This window comes from Tachysurus fulvidraco, chromosome 4, assembly GCF_022655615.1.
Source record: "Tachysurus fulvidraco isolate hzauxx_2018 chromosome 4, HZAU_PFXX_2.0, whole genome shotgun sequence".
In the NCBI taxonomy this organism is placed as follows: Eukaryota; Metazoa; Chordata; class Actinopteri; order Siluriformes; family Bagridae; genus Tachysurus; species Tachysurus fulvidraco.
The window spans coordinates 20,543,685-20,557,006 of NC_062521.1; the positions used below are offsets into that span (position 1 = coordinate 20,543,685).

The 13,322-nt window shown below is 36.8% G+C and overlaps 1 protein-coding gene across 1 annotated transcript; it reads left to right on the forward strand.

The window, feature by feature from the left end:
- The first annotated feature begins 3,325 nt into the window (after window positions 1-3,325).
- On the forward strand, window positions 3,326-9,596 carry LOC113661120 (cytochrome P450 1B1). The gene is made up of 2 exons (XM_027175110.2): window positions 3,326-5,159; window positions 6,445-9,596. Exons 1-2 carry the CDS (start codon window positions 4,156-4,158, stop codon window positions 6,968-6,970), a joined length of 1,530 nt encoding a protein of 509 aa, XP_027030911.1. The 5' UTR covers window positions 3,326-4,155; the 3' UTR covers window positions 6,971-9,596.
- The last annotated feature ends 3,726 nt before the right edge of the window (window positions 9,597-13,322 follow it).

Below are 13,322 nucleotides of genomic sequence, written 5' to 3' on the forward strand. Positions count from 1 at the left end.
GGGGCACATGATTGCCATGATGATGATGATGATGATGATGATGATGATGATGATGATGACGATGAAGTTGATGATTATTTTTGCTGTTGTTGTTGTTGTTGTTGTTGTTGTTATAACCAAAATGGTTTAGTCAAAAATAGCATTGCAAGACTTTTCTGATTTTTTAAACCTTATCATCTTTCTATCTTTATTCATATACCTTTAACTCGTGTCTATAATTTTGCCAGCATTTGTCATTTGTCACTGCGTGCCAACATGTAGTGTTAAAATTCAACCATATCTTATTCTAACCTGTTGAAAACTTGGTTAATATCCATGTTGTTGTTTGTTAAAGGCATGCAAATATACTTCACCTAATCTGAAGTTTATGTAACTTAAATTACTAACATTCTTGTTGTCGCGTCCTAATTGCTTATGTTTGCATTACGCATGGCGCTGAATAAATAAATGATATTTTTAAAATGGTGCTGTTGCATATTGTGACTCTGACAGATTTATTTATAGCCGTAAAGTCAAATAAATTATTTAAAACATAACGTCTTCATAATTAAAAGATAAACCTTGGCGTATAACTAGAGACGATGTTTTGGAAAATTATAAGTTATCTAGTGAGGTTTTAAAAAGAATACCAAATTACTATTTTAAAACAACTTAATACTTTTTATATTCTTTAAAAAAAATTTGGAATCAAAAATGATTTATTATTAAAAATGATATTTGTCTCTTTTTGTCTCCATAAGTCACGTAACTGATTACTGCGCTAAACTTAGTTGAGCGCATGCGCTGTCCGTGGTACTGAAGGACAGCTGCTGTGGAGTTTTCCGCTGATTACGCTGTTACACATTAACCTGTAATTATACACTACCCAGATTTAATAGCTAAGGTAGACGTCTGTAAAAGAGTGTGATTTATTCGTATGAAGGTCCAACCGTGAACCTTGATGTATTTTAAAATTAGGTATTGCCATTAAAATTAGGTATTGACATTGCCAAAGTAAAAATATTGAATCATTTTTGGTTTTGAAGCAATAAGAATACTGAAAGTCTTTATCACAAGCGTATGACTTGTTCATCACGTACAATGTATGATGATGATACGATGGACTTGAAAACCAACAACAGACACATTCTTCTGTTTTGACCAGATTAGACTTATATTCTTTTTACATTACAGGTAAAATCTAGCGCTAAAATCTCACGTTATATATATAGACTACTACTCTTTAAGTTTATTTCTATGTAAAAAAAAAAAAAAAGTAATATATATTCATCAAAAACCTTAACAATATAGGTGAGTTTTGCTGCATGTGTTGAACTATTAATTCCCCAAAAATGTACCCTGACAAGAATAAATGGATAGTGTCCTCCTAGTGGCAAAATGTAGGATGTCGTGTCTATTTATCATTTTAAAAGCAAATTTCGATTTGAACATGTTTATTCATAGTTCTTTATTATTTCATGATTTCTTCATTGTGAATATCGTAATAGCCTTTTGTACTTCAGGTCAAAGGTTGACTCATTCCTACAGCAACACTTTATATAACATTCTCAAGAATAATAACAAATGAGTTTCCTCCGCAGGGTGGCTGGCGCACCCTTAGAGATAGGGTGAGGAGCTCAGTCACTCGGGAGGAGCTCAGAGTAGAGCCGCTGCTTCTCCACATTGAGAGGGGTCAGCTGAGGTGGCTCGGGCATCTGTCTCGGATGCCTCATGGGCGCCTCCCTGGGGAGGTGTTCCGGGCATGTCCAACCGGGAGGAGGCCCCGGAGAAGACCTAGGACACGCTGGAGGGACTATGTCTCTCGGCTGGCCTGGGAATGCCTCGGTATTCCCCCGGAAGAGCTGGAGGAAGTGTCTGGGGAGAGGGAAGTCTGGGCATCCCTGCTTAGACTGCTGCCCCCGTGACCCGGCCCCGGATAAGCGGTAGAAAATGGATGGATGGATGGATGGATGGAAGAATAATAACCTCAAGACTTTGAAAAATAATACTCTATGCTTAATTACAATACAACAAGAATATATTATTATTATTATTATTATTATTATTATTATTATTATTATTATTATTATTATTATTATCAACAGTGCTCTAAATGCCCAATGCTGGGCATTCATGAGTGAAATGAGTGGTTAATATTAATAGGCCCATGGTGTGCCAAGAAAACTTTTCCCACACCATTACACCACGTCCACCAGCCTGGACTGTTCAAAGCTGGTTTGGTTCATGAAATCTTGCTGTTGGTGTTACATTTTGACCGTATACCATCTGTGCACCTCTGTATAAACAGATTCATCAGACTAGGCCACTTTTGGTGTCTGTGCTCACTACAGCCTCAGCTTTCTGTTCTTGGATGAAAGAAGTGGAATCTGATGTAGTTTTCTGATGTACATCCACCTCAAGGTTTAGAATGTTGTGTATTCTGAAATGCTTTTCTGCTCACCACACTCATACAGGGAGTTTATCTGAGTTACTGTAGCCTATATGTCAGCTTTTACCAGTCTGACCATTCTTTGTTGACCTTTCTCATTAACAAGGTGGTTCTGAGTAAACTATAGATACTGTAGTGCTTGAAAGGAAATATTCAAACTATCCCATCTGGCACCAACTATCATGACAATGTCAAAATCATAGAGATCACATCCATTATGATGGTTCATGCGAACATTCTCCGAAGCTGCTGGACCATATATGATGGCCCATATAAGATTCTATGGATTGCTGTCACAAATAATTTCCATAAAATAGTTGACTGCTGTAAGATAAATAACTGGTGATGAGCCAAAGTACTTCTGGATTACAAAATTATAGATAGAATTATGGATTTGTTTATTTATGGAGTGTTTCTGAACGCAGACACTGTATTTCAATTCAGTTTGTTTCTGATATAAAATTGGGACAAAAGAATGCACTATTGTGATTCCTAACTCATCTATATCAGCCGCTTTTTAGAAAAAATTCAAATACGTGATTTCTGAGTTGTTGATTTATAAAATATTCTAAACATTATTTGACGTTATTCGGTGCGCCTGAATTGTCTCTAAGTCAAAACACATGTTCCCCTCTGTTTAGACTGTCAATACAGCGTATTTCTTTCTTTAGAGTACACAAACATCATGTCTATTCTACAAACTAGTAAAATACACTTACACATTACACATTACACAATACACATTAGCAATTACAATTAAATTTAAATTATCTGTGCACATTGTAAATGTTTGTTTAATTATATATGAAATCTGGACTAAGGCATTTGTGTATACATTTCCAAAGTTCAGTTTTTACGAGTTGAACTTACGAGCTAAAAGGCTATATTGTGCTAGAGCTGCTGTACCAGAAGTCCTGCGTTGCTGAGTGACGCCGCTTTCACACACAGAACACGCTGTTAACTTTCACGGAGCCAGCATCCAACCCACGTTGCCAGATCATGTACATTTACTCGAAGTTAAAATTACTGACGTGGTAGTGGATATCTGCATAAAAAGGTGGATGGGCAAACCGGAGAATTACAGTCTACTTTGGTTTAAACAGGTTCACCGTGATTGGGTCAGGAAGTGTAAATCCTTCGAACTGGCAACTTAAGTTTCTTTGATTTTTCTGTGTGAGTGTGGATTTGTGGAAAGAGCGAGCGAAGCCGAGAGGAGGAGGAGGTGTATGGTACATAACGTATAACTAATTCACTCAGCTCTCGTCTGCGTTACTGGAGCTACGAACTGCGCGTCTAAGGGACTGAGTGTGCGCCGTATCCAAATAAGTGTACTGATGTTTCGAAGTATTGACTTAACCTTAAACGGTTTTTATTTTTGCTATATATCAAGAGTTTGGATATAATTTGATATGGTTATACTACAGTGCGTTCTGAGTGGCATGTTTCTTTTCATAAAAGCATTGAGTAAAACTTTAACGTCGCGTCTTCGTGATCACTCTGTTCCTAAAAAGACGTTTGCTTTTCCCACGCATTTAAAATGATAACTGCAGGCAAAAACATGCTTATAATTGGTATAAAATTTGTCTGATTTGTAAAATGGATTTCTGCTTTGGAGCTGCTTTACGCACCAGTTAATGCATCATATAGATGTCAAACACAACAAGGTTTGTGAAATATTAGAAGCACATTTTGATATATCGATTTATTTTTATTGTTAAAAACGTAGAATGGGTTTTCCAGAAATTATACCAGACTTTCCCCAGCTGTCGATGGAGAACATTTTGCTGATTTGGCTTGCAATTTTGATCGCAGTCCACTTGCTCACTGATTTGGTGCGCCACTGGAGTATGCGGACTTTACCGGGCCCTTTTCCGTGGCCGATCGTAGGTAATGCGGTGCAAATGGGGAGCTCCCCGCACATCTACTTAACGCGCATGGCGCGAAACTACGGCGACGTGTTTCAGATCAAGCTTGGCAACAGGTCCGTGGTGGTGCTTAACGGCGACTCTATCCGACAAGCGCTCGTGCACAAGGGTGTAGATTTCGCAGGCAGGCCTGATTTCGCCTCGTTCCGCTTTGTCTCTGGTGGTCGAAGCATGGCATTCGGCAATTACAGCGACTGGTGGAAGGTGCACCGACGAGTGGCGCATGCCACTGTACGCAAGTTCACCTCGCGTAACCAGGATACCAACGCCATCGAGAACCACGTTGTGGCAGAATTCAAAGAGCTGATCTCGTTGTTTATGCGCGAAACGAGCGCACATGGCTATTTTGAACCCCACCACTACCTTCTGATGTCCATGGCAAACATTTTTAGCGGACTGTGCTTCGGGAAACGCTATTCGTACAACGACGCCGAGTTTCAGCAGGTGGTCGGGCGCAACGACAAGTTCACAAAGACGGTGGGCGCTGGCAGCATTGTGGACGTTATGCCTTGGCTTCAGTTCTTTCCCAACCCCATCAAAACACTGTTCGACCAGTTCAAGGAACTCAACACAGAGTTCTATGATTTCATTCTGGCCAAAGTTGTTGAGCACCGGAAGACCATGGAGCCGAGCATCGTCCGGGACATGACAGACTCGCTCATCATGACGCTAGAACGCGGCATAACTGGGGCTCCCGGGGTCTTATTGGATGAGAAGTACGTGACCCCGACCATCGGTGATATATTCGGGGCGAGTCAAGACACCACATCCACTGCACTGCAATGGATTGTTCTACTGCTCGTGAGGTATTTCTCATTCATTTCTATTCATATTATTGAACGAAATATCTTTCGCGCACTTTACACTTTACAGGATTAAGTAAAATGTATCTTAAAAGTGCAAGTGATCTGTATATTTAAACAATAGACGGTAAAAGTGAATAAAAAGGTATACTTATAAATGCAGAAAACATATAAAAGGTTGAAAAAAAATTAAACTAGCCAGCACTTTTATCGAGTCGCCAAATAAAAATTAGATATTTTTTGCACGTTTTGCAGCAGACTGCGCGTGTCAGTGCGCACCAGACATATTTAATAAGTAACCAGAGGAGGAGGCTACATAACGCATAGGGACTGAAATAAGAGCTCGCCAATCATAAAGATACGAACAGGACACAGTAGAGCATTGAATGTATGTATGTATGTATGTATGTATGTATGTATGTATGTATGTATGTATGTATGTATGTATGTATGTATGTATGTATGTATGTATGCACGTGTGTGTATGTATGAATGTATGTATGTATGTATGTATGTATGTATGTATGTATGTATGTATGTATGTATGTATGTACGTGTGTGTGTATGTACGTGTGTATACATACATACATGCATACACATACATACACACACACACACACACACACACACACACACACACACACACACACACACACACACACACATATATATATAGATACATACTATCATACATCTATACGTGTTCCCAAAACTCTGCGATATTCAATAATATCGCAGAGTTTTGGGAACACATATAGATTTAGTTTGAATCTAATATCTATATTAATATAATACTCATGACAGTAATTAATGAGAGAATGAAACAATCATGTGCCAGTTTTGTGTATTATTAGCTATTATTTCTAATATTTATCATAGAAAATTATTTTTCTAATGGAACACGGCACATTAGAATCGTTCGTAAGCTGAGGATTTTGAGTTAAATCAATTAATTTGGTCAGCATTTAGATGTGACATTAACCACTGAGTTGGATTCTACTGTGTGTGGTTCTATTTTATTTCACATAAAAAAATACTTATATTATTTCAAGAGCTAGGGATTTACAACAAAAGCATTTTGCTGCAGAATTTATGTTAATGTAAATGTTCATGTGCTCTGACTGACTACTTGTTTGCATTTTAATACCAAAAGTGGTTCTACCCTTTTCCCCATGTATTTGTTCTGTAATAAAATAGAAAAACAAATCCTACTTTGTATCTACAAATTTCTATAAAACAAATAAAATGTTATGCCATATAATTTAGTCTGATTCGCCCAATTCTGTAGGTATCCAGATATTCAGAAGAAACTTCAAGAGGAAGTGGACAAAGTAGTGGGAAGGAATCGTTTACCTTCCATCCAGGACCAACCACATATCCCATATGTAATGGCTTTCATCTATGAGATGATGCGGTTCACCAGTTTTATCCCGATGACAATCCCCCACAGTACAACCAAAGACACCTCCATTAATGGATATCCCATTCCCAAAGGCACCGTGGTTTTCATCAACCAGTGGTCCCTGAACCATGACCCCAAAAAGTGGGATCAGCCTGAGATCTTCAACCCACTACGCTTCCTGGATGAGGAAGGGGAACTAAATAAAGATGTCACTGGCAATGTCTCAATCTTCTCTATGGGAAAGAGGAGGTGTATTGGAGAGGAACTGTCCAAAATACAGCTCTTCCTCTTCACAACCCTACTGACACATCAGTGCCATTTTACAGTGGATAAACAGCCCACTATGGACTACATGTATGGGCTAACCCTGAAGCCCAACCCATTCCAAATAGCAGTAACTCTGCGTGACTGATTGCACTGGATGGAGATGGACCACATCTTCATGAGCAGGAAGTGAATGAAGAGTGTGAATAAACTATGAACAGTGACTAAAATAAAAACTCACATCTAGTATCCACCAAAATCATTTAAAAGCTCTGTTGTTTAAAATTGACATTATAACCAGCATAGTTTTAATTTCAGTTTTTGGGGGAATACAATACTAATACCACCTAATCCTTTGTACAAAGATGTTTAACTATGTAACTGGGTTCAAAATCTGCCATAGGTGTGATCAGCCAATCCAGTGAACCCTTGAACAGATTTTGAACAATTCTGTATAAACATTTTTGTTAAACTTCAAGAAATGTGTTCAAAGATAAATAATCTGAAATACAGAAAAATACATATAAAATAGGTATAAATTAACTAATAACAAAACTATTGTCTGGATCACTATAATTCAGGGAATTTGATAATTCACATAGCTGCCTCCATTTCATGGTTTTATATCCTTGTAGTAATTTAGTCAACAAGGTTGTGCTAAACCTAACCCTAGCTTGTCAGTATGAAGACTGACTGTTTCACACGGAACACAGGGCAGCACTGAAGGATTTATTCTTTTTTGAATAGAACTCAAAAAGGGAACATAGTATTTCTTTGAGGCTGTTAGTATGGTTTCAATATAACTAGATTGAGATGTGAGCTTAACGTGACTTCAGGCTTTCAGCCCTGCACTTTTTCTCCAAAGTCTTCATTCTGGTGATGTAGACAAAGTAAAAATATCAAGAAAACAAAAAGTCCTTGTGGGTGAATGAATTAAAACACAGGCATTAGGACATGGCATCAATGTATTAATCAGTACAATGCACAATTTACTCCCTACAAACATTAGGGGAACATAACCAATATTTCCTCTTAAACCCTTGCCTACAGTTTTAACTAGGCTAAATAATTTAATTCATGAAAAATGAAGGCGGCTTATAGAACAATGAACAATGAAGCAGATCACTGTTATCAGGTAATACCTACTGTATGTGTATGAGAACATGTTAATATATTTATGAAATAACTACACTCAGGCAACCCTTTCTGATGTAAAGTTTAAGTTGAATGACTGACATTCAGATAGTTGTGGACATTAAGGCACTGGCAAAATTCAGTTCAGTCAATAACCTCATATTCTCAGTTCGAACTAAAGAGGCTAGTGCATATATTCAAGCTATATGTTTAGTTCTACATATTACATTTACTTGTTTTTGTTCAAGAGTTAGTAACCTTTTTATTTTGTGCTTTGCTATATATTATTATTTGCAGAACATTATTAAGCACACATGCATGCGCACACACACACACACACACACACACACACACACACACACACACACACACACACACACACACACACACACCTCTGAGATAACTGTTGTAGCAGATTCATTTTAATTAAATATTCATATATTTATATGACGTATTGTATAGAAAGGATGGCCTATTTTTTGTTTGTTTCACAAGGCTGATTGTTACGGGGTTTATGGGGTAGAACCCTGCCAGACTGAGGAGCAACGTCTAACCCATAACAATCAGCCTTGTGAAACAAACAATCTGTAAACCAATAGCCCTTGATTTTTTGATTGCTGTTGATAAGTTGTTGCTGGGAGATGCAGTAAATGTGTATGGTCTTGATACTCCTGCAGTAGAAGGTGATAAGCAGGTCTTTAATGGTGGTTTATTTTCTAAAGAGACATTAGAAAGTGGAGCTCTGCTGCTGCTGTGCTTTCTTCTTCATCTAGGTAGTCTTACAGTTCATGACTGATATGCTCTATTCTCTGATATGTGCACACCAAGGAGCTTGAATGTTGGCACTTTCTTTATCATGATTCTATTCATGCAGGGAGCAGGAGCTTTGCCACCTTTTGTGAGGTCTATGATAAGCTACTTGGTCTTATTGGTGTTGACCACCAAGTGGTTTTGATGGCAGTAGTGAAGAGCACTGTATAACATAACAGTGAGGAAATTCTGACACAGTGTATGACAGAGCTGAGATCTGGTGTCTGTGGAGGCAATATGTTTAACATACAATAAACATGATCAGACAAAATCCATAACAATAGAGAGCTATGGGCTTTTATTTTAATTTGCTACCGATCTGTACTATTTGTTTTCACTGTAATTGAATTTAAAGTTATGTTTTAAATAGGTTGATCTATAGGTTTTATTAAGCTTAATCTAGGGTCCAAAATAAAAAGCTAGTTATTTGAGTGTGCTTGAGGCTACATATGCAGCAAATTTCTTAGAAATGTAGTAATGAATCCAACAAATAGGACTCATATTACATGGTACTTTTTTAGTCCCCATACTGAGAGGCTTCAGTTCTCTAATGTTCACTGACTTGTAGTTTAATAATGATCTTAACTGGTAAGAGTTTCCAAGCATCTTGTATAACCAGCCACAAATATTCTACTGAATTTATCACACTTGCTTGTTTTTACAGATAACTCCAGACAGGCTCCATTGGGTTTATTCTATTTAGTTATTATTTATTATTTTTGTTAATTTCTTGGTTTCTTTGTTAACATACAAATACTTCTCTGTAATGTTCACTTATGTATATATGTTTAGTTGCATCATTGTTTTTCATTACATGTGTAATAAAATATTAATTGATTAATTTTGCAAAAATTTTGTATCATGATATTGTTTATTGTTTCATTCAGAATTCTCACTTTAGAATGTTTTTTTTCTCACTGTAAGCTTAGATATTTGTCTGCTCTGAAAATTCCACATATGTAAAGTGAATAGTGGTAACTGGTAAAGCAATTTATATTATGAGCTTTTCTGTACATTCTGTAACTTTTTACTGTATATGATCATAGGATGATATACATATTCAAAATTATGTTGCTGTATGAAACGTTTATGTGATAGCAGGCAGTGTGGCTGCCTCACAGGTCCTAGTCCCTGAGTGTATCCTGAGCTTTTGTCTGTATAGAAACAAAAACATGGCAGGAGGTGAACTAATCTAAATGACCCCTATGAGTGAATGTGTAGGTGCATACTGCCCTATGATGTAGGTAGAGCCAACATCCACTATGAGCCTTACAAATATAAAGAGGTTAAATACTATCGTGAACAAAAACATAATCATATTCTTATATATGTTTTACTTTTCTTTTGTTCACCTTAGTGTTTACAATTTCTTAAGTGGTCATCCTGTTTCACTGAGGTATGAATATTATAATTCGCTTTATCTACATCATTCCTTAACATAAGAAGGAACTGATATTGTAGGAAGGTTTGAAAGATAAAAAAATGTGGGATATTCCAGCAGGTCAGTGATCAAAAACATGCATCCAAAAGAGAGATTCTTAGGAGACTTAGGAGGATCCAGAGTGATTAAGTATTAAGAAATGGTCTCAGATTCTTTACTCTGTATTCTTGGTCTCATCAAGGATCCTTTTTAATAAGGTCACTGAAAAATTATTTACAATTTTTTTTTATTACAAACAAAAAACAATACAGCTTTGCCAAGAAAGGCAAACATTTCTAGAGCTGTCTCTGTATGTATGTGCATTTATTAGTAATAGGGCTGTAATGGCACTATTTATAAGCAGTTATATTGAGTGTAGTGAAAAAGAAAAGGGAAGCGTTTAGGACAGACCTCTCAATGCACTGCAGCTTATCTCCTCTCCCAGAACATCCTGTTCTTGATCAGCCAGAGACTTCCAGCCAGGCTGCCAGTCCTCAGTGCGTGACAACTGCAGATAGAACCAACTGATTACTGATACATCAACACCACCATGTCTCGACCTCAATGCTAAACTAAAAAAAAAAAGGTAAATGTAAAGGCCTTACTTGCTCTAAGATTATATACACATATTGCACAAGAGAGCAGACATGACTATCTCTAGATAAAAAAAAGCACACATGGAGGAAGACATGAAAGACAGACCTAGTATCTGATACAATATCATAACCCTAAAACTCCTGTGTTCATTCATTCCCACAATGCAATGCAGGGCCTGCTTTTGGGTTTGTGTACAAGAAGGCACACCTCTCACACGTATACACACATCCTTGCATAAGCAGTCTTTTCTGTGCATCAAGGCTACACTTATACAGTAATACCACTAATGTGAGTGCTTAAGACATACAACAAAATCACAACTTATTTTTGGTTATAACAATTAACAGTAGATCAAAACATATGGTATACTGCCCTTTAGTTCTTTTTTGTTATTAAAGTTATTATTATTCTGTGTTATTCACATCACTATTATCCATTCAAGCCATTCTTTTAGTCAACCATGTGGCATCAGAGCAATGCATAAAATCATACAATTACACATCAAGTGTTTCAGTTAATGTTCACATAAGACATCAGTCAGAGGCTCAGCAAAGTTGTAGAGATGAAAATTGGACCAGGTCCAGTTTTGGTGAGGCTGTACCACCAGATTCCTGCTCATGGCTGTCAGAAGTTGAGCCTGGTGCAGTTTTCTGTTGTATCCAGCTCAGGGTTTGATGTGCTCTGCTTTCTGATGTGTTTTCTTCTTCACCACAGTTGTAAAGCGCAGGCTATGAGTTACCGTAGCTTTCTCCGATCTCTGTAATCAGCAAGGCATTTGTGTCCACAGAAAAGCCACTCATTGCATGTTTTATTGCCTTTTGCTCCTCGTTGTAATTTGTCCATCAGTTGTTTCTGAAATACTAACACCATCTGGCATCAACCTTGCTATTGTAAAAATCACCAGATTTTGTGATTCTGTTTGTTATGAACCTTAATTGAAGCTTTTGACCTGTATCCGCATGGTTATAGATATACCCGTCATGTTCTTGTAACATTGTCTGCAGGACACACACAGGAACTTGAGTAACAGTATCAGAGCTCTTTATCGGTAACAGACCTGTATTAATAAACCCCTACTGTTTCCATTACTCTCTTTAAGTACACAGATGCAATATGATTCCATTAAAGGAAGCACATTTGTGACACTGACCCTGCAACTGCTTAAGCTCAGGAATTGTTTCCCTTATATGCATATTGGTCGATTCTGGAAAACTGTGCAATGTTTATTTTAATATAAATATATCATTTATAAATATGAAATACAATACAAACAGCAAAAAAAGAAAATTGATCTAAAACGATTGTGCATTTTACCAAGTATTTTCATACTACTCCCTTGACAACTATCACTATGAAATTCTAAAACATTTATCTGAAATATTTTAAAATGTACATTTATATAACCTTTATCGAGAGCATAACTGTAGCCTTGAATGGACAGTGTGGGTTGGACACCGATTAACTCTGCCTTTTGAAGTAGTGTCTATACATGCAGCCACTTGGGGAAAGTAGCTGTGCAGAGGCGAACAGGTCACTTCCCTTTGGAGCTGACTGCTAGGCAATGATGGTCTCATGTCAGCATGCTCTGTAATTACTTCCTGTTCCAGATGTCCATTGCGTGAGAGAAAAGTGAGAGAAAGAGAGCAATAAACATTATCCTTCTCTTCGTGCATTAGTTTCTATGTATAATTTTCAGCTTATTCTTGATTTTCAGAAATAACTAGGACTTCAAACACTTCTGTTCTACAAGAGACATTCATCAGGCCTTCCTTCTGGAGGGAAGTACCGAGATTATTTATTGTTTTTTATCAAGACAACTGACTGCAAATGATTCAAACCTGTTACCAATCGCAGCCCTGGAAGTTACAGAGGGAATAATCCAGATACATTTGACCATTTTAGTGAGGGTCATATATTACACATTCTAATCACATAACATTTATACTAAAACACATTTGGTAGATCAAAGAAATGTAAAACAACATTATTTAGTATTTTTATATATGTTGTGTGTAAATTATAATATGGAGAATATGGCACTTTATCTCTAGACCTGCACAGCACAGTGCCACTTTATACACACCATACTGCACATGGACACTTGAAGGACAATCATTAAAACCATACATATTTATGTATATGTACACACACAATTTTTTTCACATATATTTTCATATTTTATATAGTTTTTATATAGTTTATACTTTTTATTTATCTACCTCCTTTTGGTGTTTTTTTTTAATCTCTAATTGCATCCCTTTTATGTTTGAATACCAGACAGATGGAAAAAGCATTTCACTGCATGTTGTACTCTGTATGTATGTTAAAATTGGATTTGATTTGATTTTTAACTCAACAATACCAGCAGCTACTATTTCACAGATTACACATAATATTCCAAATTTCATAAAGAATAAACTACAATGAATGATATATTGCTGTTGCTGACAAACTACAAGACTACAAAACCCTTAACAACAAATTAATAACAAAAACAAAACAAAAAACCCAGGATGGACATGGGTGCGACATTTTCTTT

Excerpts from the sequence above, each read along its gene's own strand:
- LOC113661120 (XM_027175110.2), top strand. The coding sequence starts at position 4,156 with ATGGGTTTTCCAGAAATTATACCAGACTTTCCCCAGCTGTCGATGGAG. Across the intron at positions 5,160-6,444 it reads ATTGTTCTACTGCTCGTGAG|GTATCCAGATATTCAGAAGA; the intron begins GTATTTCTCATT and ends CCAATTCTGTAG.